The sequence below is a fragment of the Sapajus apella genome, unplaced genomic scaffold (assembly GCF_009761245.1).
Source record: "Sapajus apella isolate SASKATOON/1434 unplaced genomic scaffold, GSC_monkey_1.0 scaffold37, whole genome shotgun sequence".
Classification (NCBI taxonomy): domain Eukaryota; kingdom Metazoa; phylum Chordata; class Mammalia; order Primates; family Cebidae; genus Sapajus; species Sapajus apella.
Window position 1 is genome coordinate 20,609,217 of NW_022436977.1, and position 21,191 is coordinate 20,630,407.

At 39.8% G+C, this 21,191-nt stretch overlaps 1 protein-coding gene across 6 annotated transcripts in view; it reads right to left on the minus strand.

Moving 5' to 3' along the window:
• The window catches only part of GOLM2 (golgi membrane protein 2), a 119,146-nt gene that overhangs the window by 17,890 nt on the left and 80,065 nt on the right, over positions 1–21,191 (minus strand). Inside the window, exon 9 of one of the 6 annotated variants that reach the window (XM_032297631.1) lies at positions 7,902–8,012. The exons of 4 other annotated variants lie outside the window; for them this stretch is intronic. In XM_032297631.1, the coding sequence (XP_032153522.1) occupies positions 7,963–8,012 (50 nt within the window). In that variant the 3' untranslated portion in view covers positions 7,902–7,962. Of the gene's footprint in view, positions 1–7,901; positions 8,013–20,411; positions 20,586–21,191 lie in introns of those variants that run through there. One more of the 6 variants, XM_032297629.1, reaches the window with a different exon arrangement.

Sequence of the window (21,191 nt, forward strand, 5' to 3'; positions counted from 1 at the left end):
TGGCCTCCCAAAGTGCTGGGATTACAGGCATGAGCCACCACACCCAGCAAAGATTATTTTCAATATTTAAATTCCTTTTCTGGGCTAAGTGAGCTAAACTTATATTAAATAGATAATAAGCATGTATGGCACGTATGAAGTAATTTTTCATACATTCTACTTTAATTCATACACCATGTGATCTAACTTCATGTGTTCCATGTCACCTAAAATGTTAGGCATTTAATGCACTTTTCAGTCACTTTAATCAACATAATAAAACTTCACACAGAATGCTAGACATTCTGTAAGACATCTCAAATATCAGACAACAAACTTTAGAAACCAGTAGAGAAAAAATTCAGTAAGGGCTTCGGTCATGTGGAACAGATAAACTTTTTCCATTTACAAAGGCATAGTTTAAATACAACTATCCTTTTAAAGTAGTGAGTTTTACAGGGAAGGTATGAGAAAGCAAATGTTAAATGAAAAAGCAAACATAGCCATTTCTCGTGGCTAAAATTTTATTTTTGTAACTTTTTTTTGAGATGGAGTCTCACTCTGTTGCCTAGGCTGGAGTGCTGTGGTGCTGTGTCGGCTCACTACAACCTCCACTTCTTGGGTTCAAGCGATTCTTCTCCCTCAGCCTCTCCAGTAGCTGGGATTACAGGCATGCACCACAATGCACATCTATTTTTTTTTTTTTTGTATTTTTAGTAGAGATGGGGTTTCGCCCTGACCTCAAGTCATCTGCCCACCTCACCTTCCCAAAGTGCTAGGATATCAGGCATGAGCCACCACGCCCAGCCTCATGGCTAAAATTTTAAAATCAAAGTTGTAAAGTGTTTACTTTTGTCTGTCTGTATTATGTGTACATGTATACAGGTATGTTTGTATATTGTCTACATGGTATCATTGACCTATAAATAAACACTTATAAAATTTAAATAACTAGCCCTCATGCTTTTCAAGTTCATATGACTTTGACAATCTTTGGTAAATAAAGATAGTTTTAAATTGTTGGTAAAGTAAAATAGGAACATCTTCAAAAATAAAAACCAGTAGAAAATAAGAGGATAATAACAATAACATTTCTTTCTTTCTTTTTTTTTTTTTTTTTTGAGATGGAGTTTCATTCTTGTTACCCAGGCTGGAGTGCAATGGCGCAATCTCAGCTTACCGCAACCTCCGTGTCCTGGGTTCAGGCAATTCTCCTGCCTCAGCCTCCTGAGTAGCTGGGATTACAGGCATGCGCCACCATGCCCAGCTGATTTTTTTTTTTTTTGTATTTTTAGTAGAGACGGGGTTTCACCATGTTGACCAGGATGGTCTCGATCCCTTGACCTCGTGATCCACCCGCCTCGGCCTCCCAAAGTACTGGGATTACAGGCGTGAGCCACCGCGCCCGGCCAACAATAACATTTCTTAATCACAAAAGGGTATTTCAATCAAGAAAAACTAGAGTGTATATTTTAATTCTCTACTATAAGTCAAATGAAACACCAAGATGAGTCCCTTTTGCTTCACTAGTCCAATGCTCATTTGTGGGTTTCAATTTCTCAACTATTTTATTTTTTACAGTTTATATTTTTATATCATTAATTTATTACCACTATTATAAGCAAATGAAACTATTAGAGCTAGTTATAATAAACCTAGAGAGAATGAAAAGGAAAGTTTAAAGAAGTCAACCGGAATGGGTGAGGTGGCTCACGCCTATAATCCCAGTACTTTGGGAGGCCAAGGAGGGTGAATTACAAGGTCAGGAGATTGAGACCATCCTGGCCAACATGGTAAAACTCCGTCTCTACTAAAAATACAAAAATTAGCTGGGCTTGGTGGTGCATGCCTGCAATCCCAGCGACTTAGGAGGCTTAGGCAGGAGAATCGCTTGAACTTGGGAGTCAGAGGTTGCAATGAGTTCAGATCGCACCACTGCACTCCAGCCTGGCGACAGTGCAAGACTCCCATCTCAAAAAATTAAAATAAATACATAAATAAAAAATAAATAAAGAAGGCAACCTCTTTTTTTCTAGCCTTCATCTATTGGCAGTATTCACTTTCATTTCACTTATTCATTTGGTAGTTAACACATTCAACTGATCTTGCATTATTCAATTTAATACCTAGAGTTGTGACTATTTCAATTACCCTGAAGGTAAATGACATGAGATGATTTATAATCTGTTGAGATATGAGTTATAATCATGAGAGGTGGGAGGTTGGGGTGTACAAACCGTAACAAAAATGTTACTGCAGGCTTTCTTCACAGAACAATTGCAGGAAAACTACTGACTAGCTTTTGAATCGATTTCGTTATCAGGAACAGATTAGGGCAAAAATACCACGTGTATCTCAAAGTATAGAGGCCCTACATAAAGAAGGCAACAGGAAGCAATCTACTGATTGATAAACTGGACTTGTAAAAGGTAAAGAGAAATCAAGGACATAAGAGAAGCATGGTAGCTAGAATTTATGGCTAACTGCATGTGGAAAACCGTACCGTCTCCCCATTTCCAAGGCAAACCTATAAGAGCATTATAATAAATCTTGATATCTGATAGAAGTCTTTACAGTTTATTTTTCTTATAAATCGTCTTGGCTATTCTTATTCCTTTGCAGTTTCCATACACATTTTAGAGTCAGCTTATCAGTTTCCACCCAAAACCCCAAAACACTGTGGGATTATAACTGGGATGGCAATGAAGTTCTGGATTAATCTGGGAAGAACTGACATCATTAAAATATTGCGCATTCCAATCCATGGACATGGATTTATATATTATCTAATTTCTGTCAACAATATTTTGTAGTTTATAGAGGTTCTTATAAATCTTTTTTTTTAATTGTACTTTAGGTTCTGGGATACTTGTGCAGATCATGCAGGATTGTTGCATAGGTACACACATGGCAATGTGGTTTGCTGCCTCCATCCCTCAGTCACCTATATCTGGCATTTCTCCCCATGTTATCCCTCCCCGAACTCCCACAACTCCCCTCCGATGTCCCTCCCTTGGCACAGACCCCAGTGTGTGATGCTCCCTTCCCTGTGTCCACGTGTTATAAATCTTTTGTAAGAAATTTTCAAAGTATCTGATGTCTTTATGCTATTAAAGTTTCTTTTTAAAAGTTTTTCTGTTTATTGCTACTATACACAAAATATAACTTTTATATAAATCTTGCATGTAATGACTTTTGCAACATTCATTTGTTTATAAATTGTTTTAAGTTTTCTACATATAAAAGCACATTGTCTATAAATAATATCAGCTTATCAGTTATATTTCTTCCTTTCCAATCTCTACATTATTTATTTCCTTTTCTGTGCTTTATTTTGTTGATTAGAATCTTCTAGAGTTTTTAAGGCCTCATGTTTAAATCTTTAATCCACCTACAGTTAATTTTTGTATAAGGTGTAAGGAAGGGATCCAGTTTCAGCTTTCTGCACATGGATAGCCGGTTTTCTCAACATCATTTATTAAATAGGGAATCCTTTCCCCACTGCTTGCTTTTGTCAGGTTTATCAAAGATCAGATGGTTGTAGTTGGGCGGCATTCTTTCTGAGGCCTCTGTTCTGTTCCATTGGTCTACAAATCTGTTTTGGTGCTAGAACCATGCTGTTTTGATTACAGTAGCCTTGTAATATAGTTTGAAGTCAGGTAGCATGATGCCTCCAGCTTTGCTTTTTTTTTTTTTTTTTTTTGCTTAGGATTGTCTTGGTTATGCAAGCTCTTTTTTGGTGGTTTTTTCCAATTCTGTGAAGAAAATCATTGGTAACTTGATGGGGATAGCATTGAATCTATAACTTACTTTGGGCAGTATGGCCATTTTCACGATATTGATTCTTCCTAACCATAAGCATGGAATGTTTTTCCATGTTTGTGTCCTCTCTTATTTCCTTTAGCTATGGTTTGTAGTCCTCCTTGAAGAGGTCCTTCACATCCCTTGTAAGTTGTATTCCTAGGTATTTTATTCTGTTTGTAGCAATTGTGAATAGGAGTTCACTCATGATTTGGCTCTCTGTTTGTCTATTACTGGTGTATAGGAATGCTTGTGATTTTTGCACACTGATTTTGTATCCCGAGACTTTGCTGAAGTTGCTTATCAGCTTAAGGAGATTTTGGGCTGAGACAAAGGGGTTTTCTAAATATACAATCATGTCATGTGCAAACAGGGACAATTTGACATCCTCTCTTCCTATTCGAATACCCTTTATTTCTTTCTCTTGCCTGATGACTCTAGCCAGAACTTCCAACACTATGTTGAATAGGAGTGGTGAGAGAGGGCATCCTTGTCTTGTGCCAGTTGTCAAAGTGAATGCTTCCAATTTTTGCCCGTTCAGTATGATACTGGCTGCTGGGTTTGTCATAAATAGTTCTTATTATTTTGAGATACAATCCATTGATACCTAGTTTATTGAGTTTTCAGCATAAAGCACTGTTGGATTTTGTTGAAGGCTTTCTCTGTATCTATTGAGATAATCATGTGGTTTTTGTCTTTGGTTGTTTATGTGATGGATTACGTTTATGGATTTGTGGATGTTGAACCAGCATCCCTGGGATGAAGCCGACTTGCTTGTGATGGATAAGCTTTTGGATGTGCTGTTGGATTCGGTTTGTCAGTATTTTATAGATTTTTGCATCAATGTTCATGGACATTGGCCTGAAATTTTCTTTAGTTGCATCTCTGCCAGGTTTTGGTATCAGGATGATGTTGGTCTTATAAAATGATTTAGGGAGGATTCTCTCTTTTTGTATTGTTTGAAATAGTTTCAGAAGGAATGGTATCAACTCCTCTTTGTACCTCTGGTAGAATTCAGCTGTGAACCTGTCTGGTTCTGGACTTTTTTTGATTGGTAGGCTATTAATTGTTGCCTCAACTTCAGACCTTGTTATTGGTCTATTCAGGAATTCCACTTCTTCCTGGTTTAGTCTTGGGAGGGTGTAAGTGTCCGTTATTTATCCTTTTCTTTTAGATTTACTGGTTTATTTGCATAGAGGTGTTTGCAAATATTGTAGTATTCTCTGATGGTAGTTTGTGTTTCTATGGGATCAGTGATAATATCCCCTTTATCATTTTTTAAATCTATTTTTATCATTTTATCTATTTCAATCTTCTCTCTTTATTAGTCTGACCACTGGTATAACTATTTTATTGATCTTTTAAAAAAACCAGCTCCTGGATTTATTGATTTTTTGAAGGGTTTTTTGTGTCTCTATCTTCTTCAGTTCTGCTTTGATCTTATTGATTAGAATCTACAGTGAAAAGCTGAATAGAAGTGATGATGGTGGGTACCTTTTCTGGATCTCAAGGGGAAGGTTTTTGATAATCATTAAATTTGATATTTGTTATAGAATTTTTATAATACTCTGTCGAGTTAAAGAAATTACTTTCTAATCCTACTTTGCTTAAAATTGGTTGTTTTATCATAAACGCATGAATTTCCTCAAATGCTCTCTTTACATCTTTTGAGATGATTTTCCTCATATATTTTGTTAATGTGGTGGTATATTACACAGATCCTTTTTCAAATATTAAACAACCTTAAATTTTCAGATTAAATCCAGCATGATCATCATGTATATAATTTTTATCTATCTCTGGATTTGACTTGCTAATATTTTGTTCAGGATTTTTTTTTTTTTGAGACGGAGTCTTGCTCTATTGCTCAGGCTGGAGTGCAGTGGTGCAATCTTGGCTCACTGCAACCTCTGCCTCCCAGGTTCAAGTGATTCTCCAGCCTCACCCTCCTGAGTAGCTGGGACTACATGTACGCGGCGTCACTGTGCCTGGTTAATTTTTGTATTTGTAGTAAAGATGGGGTTTCACCATGTTGGCCAGGCTGATCTCGAACTCCTGACATCAGGTGATCCACCTGCCTCGGTGTCCCAAAGTGCTGGGATTACAGGCGTGAGCCATCATGCTTGGCCTTATTCAGGATTTTTATATCTATATTAATAAGAGAAACGATCCTATAATTTTTCTTTCACATAATATCCTTAGTTTTGGTATCCAACTTATGCTGGTTTCATGAAATGGGTTGGGGAGTGTTTCCTCTTTTTTTTCCAGAGACATAGAGTCTTGGTCTGTCACCCAGGCTGGAGTGCAGTGGCGTGATCTCTGCTCACTGCAACCTCTGCCTCCTGGGTTCAAGCAATTTTCATGCTTCAGCCTCCTGAGTAGCTGGGACGACAGGAGCTGACCACCACCCTTGGCTGATATTTTGTTGTCATTGTTGTATTTTTAATAGAGATGGGGTTTCACTATGCCAGACAGGCTGGTCTTGAACTCCTGACCTCAAGTGATCCGCCCGCCTGGACCTCCCAAAGTGCTGGGACTACAGGCGTGAGCCACTGTGCCCAGCCGTTTTTTCATTTTTGTTATTGAAAATTTGTGCCATCTCTTTCTATCTTAATGTGTGCTGATGATCTTTTCAGTTTCACTAGTGTTTTCAAAGAACCAGTTTTTGGTTTCCTTGATTTCATATAGTAACCCTGAATTTAATAAACAAGTTAAACTCTCATAAACTTTTACCAGTGTCTTTTGAGGGAAGGGGTGGAACTTTTGAGGAAGTGAGTTCACTCTCTTCTGCTCTTCTGCTATGTGAGGACAGAGTTCCTCTCCTCTGGAGGATGCAACAACATGGTGTCATTTTGGAAATAGACAGCGACTTTCACAAAACATCAGTCCTATGGGTGCACTGACCTGGGACTTTTCAGCCTCCAGAACTATGAGAAATAAAATTCTATTGTTTATAAATTACCTAGTCTGCAGTGTTTTCTTACAACAGCAACAATAAACTGAGATAATACTTTTCCAGAAAATTACTCATTTGATCTAAGCTTTCAAATTTATTGGTAAAGCTTTTCATAATAATTTCTTATGATTTTTAAATCTCCACTGCATTAGTAGTTAAACCTTCTTTGTTGCTGTAAATATTTTTTCTTCATTAATATTGCTAGAGGTTTATCTTTTTTGCTCCTATATAGTGATTCTTTATTTTCCATTTCATTTATGACTTCTCTTGTCTTTGCTCTTTTCTCCCTTCTACATTCTTTAGGGGTCCTTTGATATTCCTTCTCTCTCTCTTCTCTGAAGCCAGACTGCCTGCGTTCAAACCCTTGGAAGTCTTATATAACATCTTTGTATCTGTTTCCAGTCTATGACATGGGAGTAATATCTAAACATGGATTTGTTATGTGTTTATACATTGAAACGGTTTAGAACAGCAACTGGCACACAGAAACCACTCAACGGTTAGCTATTACTACTGATACTATTACCACCACTATACCACAGCAGTATTACCACTACCATCACTGTTTTTTTGAGATGGGGGTCTCACTATGTTACCTAGGCTGGTCTTGAACTCCTGGGCTCAAGTGATCCTCTGGCCTCAGGCTCCAAAGTAGCTGGGACCACAGGCATGTACCACCATGCCCATCACTAATATTATTGCTATTTTGAGTTTAATTCAACTCATTTAGGTTTTTTCCTTAATGCGTCTGAGGCCATAAGTTTAGCTGTAAATGGTAATTCAGACATATCCTTCATGTTTTGATATGTATAGTATTTATGCTATTGTTCAGTTCTGTAAATTTTAAAATGCCCATTATAATTACCTCCCATAAGTTATTTAGGGTTTTTTTTTTTTTTTTTTTTAAGTTTATCTAAATATAGGGGCTTAAAAACACTATTCATAATGTAATTTCCTTGAAATTTACTAAGATTGCCTGTGAGGCCAGGCATGGTGGTACAGGCCTCTAATCTCAGCAATTTGGTAAGCCAATGTGGGAGGACTGCTTGAGGTCAGAAGTTTGCACTGGAGCAACACAGTGAGACCCTTATCTCTACCAAAAAAAAAAAAAATTAAAAATAAAAAAATTAGTCAGGTGTGGTGCCACATACCTATAGACCCAGCTACTTGGGAGGCTGAGGTGGGAGAACGGCTTGAGCTGAGGAGTTCCAGGCTGCAGTGAGCTACTATGATTGTATAACTGTGGTCCAGTCTGTGTTACACAGTGAGACCCTGTCTTAAAAAAAAAAAAAAACTCCCTGTGATATAGTATCTAGCCAATTTATGTCATTGTTCCGTGAGTACTCGAAAAATATTTTCTCTTTATCAAGCATAGGGATCTATATACATGTATATATACATATACATATACATATAAAAACTTGATAATTTTTGCTTCAAAATTTCTGTAGTCTTGTGACTTATGTTTTCATAGAAATATATTTAAAAATCACATTATATAGTTGTCAATTAGTCCTTGAAATTCTATGAGCTTTTTATCTTCCTAGTTACTATTTTTTAAAGTGATTCTTTTTAGTAGATTATTCTAATTTTTCCTTTTTTCTTGAAATCTATTTTTTTCTTTTTTTTTTTTTTTGAGGCAAAATCTCGCTCTGTCGCCAGACTGGCAAACAGTAGCGTGATCTCAGCTCACTGCAACTTCTGACTGGTTCAAGTGATTCTCCTGTCTCAGCCACCCGAGTAGCTGAGATTACAGGCACGTGCCACCACGCCCAGCTAATTTTTGTATTTTTAGTAGAGACGGGTTTCACCATGTTGACCAGGAAGGTCTTTTCTCTCCTGACCCACCTCAGCCTCCCAAAGTGCTAGAATTACAGGTGTAAGCCAACAGCGAGCTGAAATCTACTTTTTCATTTGTTAATCCTTCACATCAGCTTTCTTTTAATTAGTTTTTACCAAGAAATACTTTTATTTTCATTTGTGCTGAAAGTACATAAAACTTACTCTCTTAACTGTTTTAGGTGTACAGTTCAATGACATTAAGTATATGCCATTATTGATTGTAACCACCACCACCATCCATACACTTTTTTCGTCTTCCCAAACAGAAATTCTGTATCCACTGAACAATAACTCCCTCTCCAACCACCTGGATTATGGCAAACGCCAATCTGCTTTCTGTTTCTATGAATGACTACTCTAGGTACTTCATGTAAGCAGGATTCTACGGTATTTGTCCTCTGTGACTGACTTATTTACTTTTTTTTTTTTTGAGACAGTCTCCCTCTGTCGCCCAGGCTGGAGTGCAGTGGCGATCTTGGCTCACTGCAGCTCCCACCTCCTGGGTTAAGCAATTTTCCTACCTCAGCCTCCCAAGTAGCTGGGATTATAGGCATGTACTACCACACCCAGCTAATTTTTATATATTTTTTAGTAGAGATGGGGCTTTGCCATGTTTGCCAGATTGGTTTGGAACTACTGACCTAAAGTGATCTGCCTGCCTTGGCCTCCCCAAATTGCTAGGGTTATAGGTGTAAGCCACTGCTCCCGGCCTGATTGGTTTGGAACTACTGACCTAAAGTGATCTGCCTGCCTTGGCCTCCCCAAATTGCTAGGGTTATCGGTGTAAGCCACTGCTCCCGGCCTTTTTTTTTCTCTCTTTTTGGTATTTATTTTGACTTTCTCTACATGCTCTAAAAAGTACCAGTTTTTTGTTTGTTTGTTTATGATAGAGAGAGGGTTTTTGCCATGTTGCCCAAGTTGGTCTCAAACTTCTGGACTCAAACTTTGGGGCTCAAGTGATTCTCCCACCTTGGCCTCCCAAAGTACTGCAATTACAGGCATGAGCCACAGTACCTGGCCGAGTTATTTCACTTGGCATGATGTCTTCAAAGTTCATCTACGTTGGCTGGGTGCAGTGGGTCACGCCTGTAATCCCAGTACTTTGGGAGGCTGAGGCGGGTGGATCATGAGGTCAGGAGATCAAGACTATCCTGGCTTACACGGTGAAACCCCTTCTCTACAAAAAAATTAGCTGAGCGTGGCGGCACACACCTGTAGTCCCAGCTATTCGGGAGGCTGAGGCAAGAGAATCACTTGAACCTGGGAGTAGGAGAATGCAGTGAGCCAAGATCATGCCACCACACCCCAGCCTGGGTGAGTGAGACTCTGTCTCAAAAAAAAAAAAAAAAAAAAGTAGTTCATCTATGTTGTAGCATTTGTCATAACTTCCCTCTTTTTTTTAAGGCTGAATAATATTCCTTTGTGTATATATTTTGTTTAACTATTCATCAGTTAATCAACACTTGAGTTGTTACTACCACTTGGCTACTGTGAATAATACTGCTATGAGCATGGGTGTACAAATATCTGTTCAATTCCCTGCTTTCATTTCTGTTGGGTACATACCCAAAAGTGAGGAATATCTTGAGGAGTATCTTTTACAGTCCTTTTATTTTCACATTTTCTGTGTGTGTTCAATCTTTCATAGTGCTTTTATTTTTGCATTTTCTTTGTGTGTTTAAGATTTAGTTATAGCTGCCAGGCGCGGTGGCTCACGCCTGTAATCCCAGCACTTTGGGAGGCCAAGGCGGGTGGATCATGAGGTCAAGAGATCAAGACAATCCTGGTCAACATAGTGAAACCCCGTCTCTACTAAAAATACAAAACATTAGCTGGGCATGGTGGCGGGTGCCTGTAATCTCAGCTATTCAGGAGGCTGAGGCAGGAGAATTGCCTGAACCCGGGAGGCGGAGGCTGCGGTGAGCCGAGATCGCGCCATTGCACTCCAGCCTGGGTAACAAGAGTGAAACTCCGTCTCAAAAAAAAAAATTTAGTTATAGGCTGGGCGAGGTGGTTCATGCCTGTAATCCCAACACTTTGGGAGGCCAAGGTCAGGAGTTTGGGGTCAGGAGTTTGAGAACAGCCTGGCCAACATGGTGAAACCCCGTCATCTCTATTAAATATAACAAATTAGCTGGTCATGGTGGTACATGCCTGTAATCCCAGCTACTCGGGAAGGTGAGGAAGGAGAATTGCCTGAACCTGGGAGGTAGAGGTTACAGTGAGCTGATATCACTCCAGTTCACTCCAGCCTGGATTGCATCTCAAAAAAAAAAAAAAAAAAAAGTCATTTATAAACCATATATAGCTGGATTTTTTTTCACCCCACACCCCTAGCTTTTATTTTTATATTCTTTTAACCTTGGCCTTCTGACATATAACATTAATCTGGTTATGTTTAGTGTGGCTACTGTAGTATTTGAACTTATTTATTTGCTTTTAAAGTTTATGCTCTCCTCTTTGAGCATTTTTCTTTTTTTCCAATATTAATTCCTTCTTCTCCTCTACCTACTGTTAGATGGAAGTTATACATTATATTTCTATTCTTTTAATGATGACCCTTAATTTCCAAACATACCTACTTCATAAATTTTTCTAACAAAAGTTGAAAGTATTCAGCATTATTTTTCTCTTTGTTTTTTTGAGACAGAGTCTCACTTTGTTGCCCAGGCTGAGTGCAGTGGTATGATCACAGCCTATTGCAGCCTCGACCTCCTGGGTTCAAGTGATCCTCCCACCTCAGCCTCTCAAGTAGGTGGGACTAAAGATACATGCCACCATGCCCAGCTAATATTATTATTTTTTGTAGAGACAAAGTCTCAGTATGTTGCCTAGGCTGGCCTCAAACTCCTGGGCTCAAGCCTTCCTCCCACCTCAGCCTCCCAAAGTGCCGGGATTACAGGAGTGAGCCACCGCTCCCTGTCCTGTCTCTTTCTGAACAGGACATGAACTTTAGCTCATTTTATCCTTGAACATCTTTTCTCTGTCTTTTACTACTATCTCTTAGTGTCTTTTCTATCTTAACATACAACTAGCTTTCTTAGGCTGGGTGCGGTGGCTCACACCTGTAATCCAGCATTTTGGGAAGCTGAGACAGGTGGATCACCAGGTCAGGAGATTCAGACCATCCTGGCCAACATGGTGAAAGCCTGTCTCTATTAAAAATACAAAAATTAGTCAAGTGTGGGGGTACACGCCTGTAGTCCCAGCTACTCGAGAGGCTAAGGCAGGAGAATTGATTGAACCAGGGATGTGGAGGTTGCAGTGAGCCGAGATTGCACCACTGTACTCCATTCTGGACGAGAGAGGGAGACTCCATGAATCAATCAATCAACAGCTTTTTTAAACCAAGAGATAATTAAATTTACCAACAGCTTTGATCAATTTGCACTCCCATTTGTGAAACTATTCTTTCTTCCTTCCTCCCTCCCTCCTTTCTTTCTCTTTCTTTCTCTCTCTTTTTCTTTCTCTCTCTCTCTTTTTTCTTGCTAATGAAATGGGGAGTTTTGCTTTTGTTGCCCAGGCTGGAGTGCAATGGCATGATTTTCAGCTCACGGCAACCTCCGCCTCCTGGGTTCAAATAATTCTCCTGTCTCAACCTCCTGAGTAGCTGGGATTACAGGCATGCACCACCATGCCTGGCTAGATTTTTGTATTTTTAGTACAGACAGGGTTTCTCCATGTTGGTCTGGAGGGTTTTGAATTCCTGACCTCCGGACCTCAGGTGATCTGCCTTGGCCTCCCAAAGTGGTGCGATTACAGGCGTGAGCCACTGTGCCTTGCCTTTTTTTTTTTTTTTTTGAGAGGGAGTCTCACTCTGTAGCCCAGGCTGGAGTCCAGTGGTTGCTCACCGCAACCTCTGCCTCTTGGGCTCAAACAATTCTCCTTCTTTGGCCTCCCAAGTAGCTGAGATTACAGGCACCTGCCATCATGCCTGGATAATTTTTGTACTTTTAGTAGAGATGAGGTTTTACCACTATTATCTTTCCTGAATTTTTTTTTTAATTTTATTTTTACCAAAAAGTAAACCGTACTCTTCTTTCATTGCCATCCATAAGAGGTAAACTTAGTGCTGTGTAACTAATACATCTTCATTTTATTCTCCTTGTTCTCATTCAGATAATATTCTATATTGGCAGCTATATTCCAATCATCATGTTGAAGATATTATTCCACTATCATTTTGGATTTGATATGTGATGAAAAGGTGCCTATCCATGTAACTGCCATTCCTTGGAAATAATCCATGTTTTCTGGTATCACTTAAGATTTTTTCCTTTATTTTTTGATATTCTAAAGTTTTCCTATGATGTCTAAAAGCAAGAATTTTCTTCATTATCCTAATAATTAGCAGATATATTCAACTTGAAACCTAAAGTCATCCTTAAAAATTCCTTTCAAGTACTGATTACCCACCATTTCCTCCAATCTCTTTTTAAAACTTCTATTAAACATACATACATCTTCTATGTCTCATAACATCTCTGTCATATATACATATGTCACATAATAAATTTGTATCTGTCTCTTTGCCACTGTGTGCTACATTCTTGCCAACTATCTCAGTATAACCTTCCAAGTAACTTCTTTTGGTCAGCTATGTCCGTGGTCTATCTCATACACTGAGTTTTTATTTCAATGATTATAGTTTTCATTTCTAAATGGTATAACTGCATTTTATATCTATTTGTTTTTATATCTGCCTTGTTCTTTTATTTTTTTATTTTTATTTTTTTGAGGCGGAGTCTCGTTCTGTCACCCAGGCTGGAGTGCAGTGACACGATCACCACTCACTGCAGCCTTGACCTCCTGGGCTCAACTAATCCTCCTGCCTCAGCCTGCTGAGTAGATAGGATGACAGATACATGCCACTACGCCTAGCTAGTTTTTTTGTATTTTTTTGTAGAGACAGGGTTTAGCCATGTTGCCCAGGCTGGTCTTGAACTTCACGGCTCAAGCGACCAATGCACCTTGGCCTCCCAAAGTGCTAGGATGACAAACGTGAGCCACCATGCCTGGCCATCTGCTTTTTTTTTTTTTTTTTTTTTAGAGACAGTCTCACTCTGTCGCCCAGGCTGGAGTGCAGTGTGCAATCTCAGCTCACTGCAGCCTCTGCCTTCTGGGTTCAAGCGATTCTCCTGCCTCAGCCTCCAGAGTAGCTGGGATTATAGGCGCCCACCACCACACCCAACTGATTTTTGTGTTTTTAGTAGAGACAGGGTTTTACTATGTTAGCCAGGCTAGTCTCAAACTCCTGACCTCAAGTGATCTACCGCCTTGGCCTCCCAAAGTGCTAGGATTACAGGTGTGAGCCACGGAGCCTATTTCTTAATCTATTTCTTAATCTCTTTTTCTCACCATTGTTCCCTCATTTATTTCTTTGATCACCCTTAAATATACTGGTCTTTAGTAGACTGTTACATAAAATTATTTTCATGTTTCAAATGTTGATTTGTCAGCAGCATTAACATTTTTTAACATAGCTGTCTCAGCATGAACATTTTTCATGTTTTTGGAGGGTTTTATTTTTTTTATTTTTTGTGACAGGGTCTCACTCTGTCACCCAGGCTGAAGTGAAGTGGCCTGATCACAGCTCACTGCAGCCTCCAACTCCTAGGCTCAAATGATCCTCCTACCTCAGCCTCCCAAGTAGCTAGACCCACAGGTGTGCACCACTATGCCTGGCTAATTTTTAAATTTTTTGTAGACACAGGCTCTCACTAAGTTGCCCACACTAGTCTCAAACTCCTGACATCAATGGAGTTTTGTTTTACTAATTTTCAGTGTGTGGAGATACTTACTTTTTTTCTCTTTTCTCCTCTTTGTATTTGCTCATATTATCTAGTCATTTTCTTTCTTTTTTTTTGAGACGGAGTCTCGCTCTATCGCCCAGGCTGGAGTGCAGTGGTACAATCTCAGCTCACTGCAACCTCCACCTCCCAGGTTCTTGCAATTCTCTTGCTTCCATCTCCCGAACAGCTGGGACTATAGGCGCATGCCGCCACACCCAGCTAATTTTTTGTATTTTGGTAGAGACGGGGTTTCACTGTGTTGCCCAGGCTGGTCTCCAATTCCTGAGCTCAGGCAATCCACCCGTCTCAGCCTCCCAAAGTGCTGGGATTACAGGCATGAGCCACTGCGCCTGGCCTATCTAGTCATTTTCAAGTTGCTTTCACCCAGTTTCCCAGTCTATGGTGAGATTTTATAATCACATTTCAGAGTTTCTATTCTATGGTGCTATTGGGAATAGCATCAGTATAAAACCAATGGTGGTATGTTCAGTGCATGGTCACAATATTGTGTCTCCATAAGGATTCAGGCTGCTAAACGCTGTGGTCCTTGATGACAGTCAGCAATAGTTTTATTTTCTGCTTCTCTCACCAAAGGGGATGAGACAATAATTAGGTCTGGCTGTAAGGAGTAAGCCTGACTCCCATTTTAAATGGCACCGTTTTGGCCTTGTTGCTCTCAAGAGCCAAATTCCTGGATAACTGCCTTTCCAGACCTGAAGCTCAAAAGTTCTAATTATTATTATTATTATTATTTTTGAGCACTGAAATGGTTACCATGTTTTTAAGCTTATGAATATATTTTTAGTTCTTTCTTTTCTTTTATCTTTTTTATCTTACCTTTTCTTTCCTTCTTTTATCTGTTTTTGTTATATGTGTGAACTGGGTGGATATATCAGTGGTGAACTCACTAAGCCACCTGGACCAGAGACTGTAAAATACTTTTAAAAATTCTTTCTTTTTTTGAGACGGAGTCTCACTCTCTCACCCAGGCTGGAGTGCAATGGTGCGATCTCAGCTCACTGCAGCCTCTGCCTCCTGGGTTCAAGTGATTCTCCTGCTTCAGCCTCTCAAGTATCTGGGATTAGAGGCACATACCACCATGCCCAGCTAATTTTTGTAGTTTTAGTAGAGACAGGGTTTCACCATGTTGACCAGGATGGTCTCAATCTCCTGACCTTGTGATCCACCCACCTTGGCCTTCCAAAGTGCTGGGATTACAGGCATGAGCCACCGCACCCAGCCAAAAAATTACATATGTAAAGGAAGGTCAGGTATTCTGTGATACACCAGCTTGCCTCTCCATTGCTGATCAGAATGATTAATAAACACTGTTAAATAAATGAAACCTTGCTGCTATACAGAAAAGCCAATACGAGACGGAGTTTGATCAACAATCACTCCCTACTATTTGGAGTAACTACCCTTGTGACTTTCAATATGGGAGCTAACATTTAAGTAAACGTAATAAGTAAATTCTTATCTCTATTCAAAGCATCTAAGTACAAATGATATGTCCCTCCTGTCTGGCAAACAGGTGGGCCTTGCATGGATTTTCAGTTTCAACTATTTTGGAAGATGTCTATTTCTTTGAAGTATCCCTAAACTACATTTTGTGTTACCAAATAACCTATATTCTAAAGTTTAAGCCAAATACATCTTCCAAATTATGGTGAAACATGCCACAAAATGTCCTAGCCATTTTTACATGATGTGGTAATATAAAATTAAATTTACAAAAATATGCAACTCTGTATAAATATAAATATGATATATGAAGCTATAAAACAAAAAGACTAAATTTAAAGCAGCCAAAAAATTTGTAGTGAGGCCAGGCATGGTGGCTCATGCCTGTAATTCCAGCACTTTGGGAGGTCAAGGTGGGAGGACTGCTTGAGCTCAGGAGTTTGTGACCAGCCTGAGCAACATAGTGAAACTCCATCTCTACAAAACTACAAAAATTAGCCGGGCATGATGGTGCACACCTGCAGTCTCAACTATTCAGGAGGTTGAGGTGGGAGAATCCCTTGAGACTAAAGAGGTCAAGGTTATACTGAGCCATGATCGTGCCACTGCAGTACAGCCTGGGTGACAAAGTGAGACTGTCTCAAAAAAAAAAAAAAAAAAAAAAAGTGGTAATTGTATAAAGTCTAAGGACTTCCTCTATTTTTCTAATAGTGTTTTCAATAAAATTTTCAACTTTTTTCTAACAGTATGTCATTTTGTACCTACAAGTGCTTTTATTATTTATTTATTTACTTATTTTTTGAGACAGTCTCACTCTGTTGTCCAGGCTGGAGTACGGTGGCGTGATCATGCCTCACTGCAACACTCCGCTTCCCGGATTCAAGTGATCCTCCCCCTCAACCTCCCGAGTAGCTGGGACTACAGGCATGCACCACCACCATACATGGCTAATTTTGTATTTATAGTAGAGATGGGGTTTCAACATATTGGCCAGGCTAGTCTCGAACTCCTGGCCTCCAGTGGTCTTCCTGCCTTGGCCTCCAAAATTGCTGGGATAATAAGCGTGAGTCACTGGGCCTGGCTGCATTGAAATTTTTGAGAACAATGATTTAGATACATAAATTTGGCAAGTGTAAAACAAAAGAAAAACACTGTAAGCCAAAAAAGAAAATTATAAAGCAAAACTGTACTTAAAAAATGAATTTTTGGCCGGGCGCGGTGGCTCAAGCCTGTAATCCCAGCACTTTGGGAGGCCGAGGCGGGTGGATCACGAGGTCAAGAGATCGAGACCATCCTGGTCAACACGGTGAAACCCCGTCTCTACTAAAAATACAAAAAATTAGCTGGGCATGGTGGTACGTGCCTGTAATCCCAGCTACTCAGGAGGCTGAGGCAGGAGAATTGCCTGAACCCAGGAGGCGGAGGTTGCGGTGAGCCGAGATCGCGCCATTGCACTCCAGCCTGGGTAACATGAGTGAAACTCCGTCTAAAAAAAAAAAAAAAAAAAAAAAAAAAATGAATTTTCATTGGGGTCAGTGATGCATGCCTATAATCTCAGCTACTCAGAAGGCTAAGGCAGGAAGATGAATTGAGCCCAGGAGTTTGAATCCAGTCAGTCAGCATAGCAAGACCTTGTCTCTGTCTCTCTGTCTCTGTTTTTTCTTTTGAGACAAGGTCTTACCCAGGCTGTAGTGCAGTGGCACAATCATGGCTCACTGTAGCTTTGAACTTCTGTTCTTAAGCAATCCTGCCGACTCAGCCACCCAAGGAGGTGTGGCTACAGGAACATGCCTCCATGCCCAGCTAACTTTTGTATCTTTTGTAGAGATGTGGATTCACCATGTTGCCCAGGCTGGTCTTGAGCTCCTGGGCTCAAGCAATCCACCTGCCTCGGCCTCCCAAAGTGTTAGGATTATAGGTGTGGGCCACTGTGCCACGCCACCTGTCTCTTAAATAACTAAACTAAAATAGATTTTTCTTATGACTACATAGTTTTTACTCTATGGAAAGCAAAGATGAATAAACACAAGAATTCCTTTTTTTTTTTTGAGACAGGGTCTTGCTCTGTTGCCCAGGCTGGAGTACAGTGGCACAATCTTGGCTTATTGCAACCTCCAACTCCTGGGTTCAAGTGATTCTTGCGCCTCAACCTCCCGAATAGCTGGAATTACAGAGATACACCAACAAGCTTGGCTAATTTTTGTATTTTGAATAGAGACAGGGTTTTACCATATTGGTCAGGTGAGAGACTCACTTGAACCCAGGAGGCAGAAGTTATAGTGAGCTGAGATCTCACCACTGCACTCCAGCCTGGACAGCAAAGCAAGACTCTGTCTTAAAAAAAAAAAAAAAAAAGAAAAAGAAAGAAAAAAAAATTGAATAGTATATTTATGCCCAGATAGAATTAAAAAATATTTTTATAAAAGAAATGATTTTATATAAAAGAAATGAAAATCATCATAAGAGTCTAGGTAAATATGCTTGAATATATACAAATAAAGACCTTTGTGTCAAGTTGTATAAAGTTGTGCAATACAAGATCAACACACACAAAAATCAGTCATATTTCTATGCACTACCAAGAAGTCTAAAAGGAAAAATAAGAAAACAGTTTGATTTACAACGACATCGAAATAGTAAAATGCTTAGGAATAAATTTAACCAAGGCAGCACAAGACCTTTGCACTGAAAACTGCAAAACATTGCTGAAAGGAATTAAAGATGACTAAATAAATGGAAAGACATCCCACATTCATGGATTGAAAGACTTGATATTAAGATGGCAGTGCTCTCTAAAGTGATCTACAGTCTTTCTTTTTTTTTTTTTTCAGACAAGGTCTTGGTCTGCGACCCAGGCTGGAATGCAATGTCACAGTCTCAGAATCTCAGCTCCCTGCAGCCTCTACCTCCTGGGCTCAAGTGATCCTCCCACCTCAGCTTCCCAAGTAATGGCGACTATAGGTGCACGGCACCACATGTTGCTAGTTTTTGTGTTTTTTGTAGAGATGGGTTTTTTGTTTTTTTTTTTTTGAGACAGAGTTTCGCTCTTGTTACCCAGGCTGGAGTGCAATGGCGCGATCTCAGCTCACCGCAACCTCCGCCTCCTGGGTTCAGGCAATTCTCCTGCCTCAGCCTCCTGAGTAGCTGGGATTACAGGCACGTGCCACCATGCCCAGCTAATGTTTTGTATTTTTAGTAGAGACGGGGTTTCACCGTGTTGACCAAGATGGTCTTGATCTCTTGACCTCGTGATCCACCCACCTCGGCCCCCCAAAGTGCTGGGATTACAGGCGTGAGCCACTGCACCCGGCCCGAGATGGGGTTTTGTCATGTTGCCTGGCTGGTATCAAAATCTTGGGCTCCAGTGATCCACCTACCTTTGCCTCCCAAAATGCTGGGATTACAGGCATGAGCCATGTACCTGGTCAATTTTTTAATTTTATTTTTTCAGAGATAGGGCTCACTTTGTCACCCAAGCTAGAGTGCAGTGAAACAATCATAGCTCACCATAACCTTGACCTCTTGGGCTCAAGCAATCCTCCCAACTCAGCATCCAGAGTAGCAGATGCTACAGGCTTGTGCCAACATGCCTAGCTAATTTTTAAATTTTTTGTAGAGATAGGGTCTTGCTACATTGCCCAGGCTGGTCTTGAACTCCTGGCCTCACGTGATCCTCTTGTCTTGGCCCCACAAAATGCTGGAATTATAGGTGTAAGCTACTGTGCCTAGCCACGAGTCCTTTTAAAATATCACTGCCTTTTTAGTAGAAATGGAAAAGCAGATCCTACAATAAAATTATAAGGGATCGTGAATAGCTAAAATAATCTTAAAGGTGAACGAAGTTGAAAGACGCAGTTCACAATTTCAAAACTTACTACAAAGTTACAGCAATCAATACAGTATGATACTGGCATAATATAGACATATGATAGACATATAAATAAATGTAACAGAACTGATAATCCAGAAATAAATTCACATATCAGTGGTCAACAGATTTTTGACAAGAATACCAAGATTGTTCAATGGGAAATGAAGAGTCTTCAATAAATGGTACTCGGACAAGTGGTATCCACATACAAAAGAATGAAGTTAGATCTTACCTCAAACCATATACAAAAACTAACTTTAAATGGATGAAAGACCTAAATATAACAACTAAACCTATGAAAGTCTTAGAAGAAAACACAAGGGCAAATCTTCATGACCATGATTTTGGCACTGGTTTCTTAGATATGATACCCAAATTATGAACAAAAACAAAAATCAGATAAAATGGATCTCATCAAAATTGAAAACTTTTGTGCATTAAAGGACACTATCAAAAGTGAAAAGACAACCCATAGACGGTGCAAAAATATTTGCAAATCATAAATCTGATTACTCTACTAAACATACAAAAATTAGCCTGGCGTGGTGGCTCGTGCCTGTAATCCCAGCTACTCGGCATCTCCGGCTGAGGCAGGAGAATTGCTTGAACCAGGGAGTGAGAGGATGCAGTGAGCCAAGATCATGCCACGGCACTCCAGCCTGGTGACAGAGAGAGACTCCATCTCAAAAAATAAAATAAAATAAAATAAAAGCTCAACAACCAAGAGAAATAACTCAATATAAAAACTGGCAAAGAGCTGGGCCTGGTGGTTCATACCTATAATCCCAATGCTTTTGGGTGGCCAAGACGGGAGGATTGTTTGAGGCCAGGAGTTGGAAACCAGCAAGGGCAAGACAGCAAGACCCCATCTCCACAGAAGCTACAAAATAAATACATACATTAGCCAGGCATGGTAGGATATGTCTGTAGCCATAGCTACTTGTGAAGCTGAGGCAGGAAGATGGAAGATTGCTTGAGCTCAGGAGTTTGAGGCCGCTGTGAGTTATGACTGTCCCACTGTACTCTGGCCTGGGTGACAAAGCTAGACTGTCTCTAAAAATAAATTTTAAAAGAGGACAAAGGACTTAAAAGAATAATTCTCCAAAGAGGATATACAAATGGCTAAAAAGTACACAAAAAAAGGTGTTCAATGTCATTAGTGAAATACAAATCAAAACCATAAGGAGAGACTACTTCATATGCACTACATGGTGGAAGGAATGAATGAATAAATGAATGAAGGAGAGAGGGAGGGAGGGAAGGAAGGAAGGAAGGAAGGAAGGACGGACGGACGGACTGATGAGCATGTGATGAAACTGGAACTCATACATTGCTGGTGGGAATGTAAAATGGTACAGCTGTTGTGGAAAATGGTTTGGCAGTTCCTAAAAAAACTAAACATAGAGCTATCATATGACTCAGCAATTTTACATCTAGGTACATACCCAAATAATTAAAAACAAGTGTTCAATAAAACTTGTACATA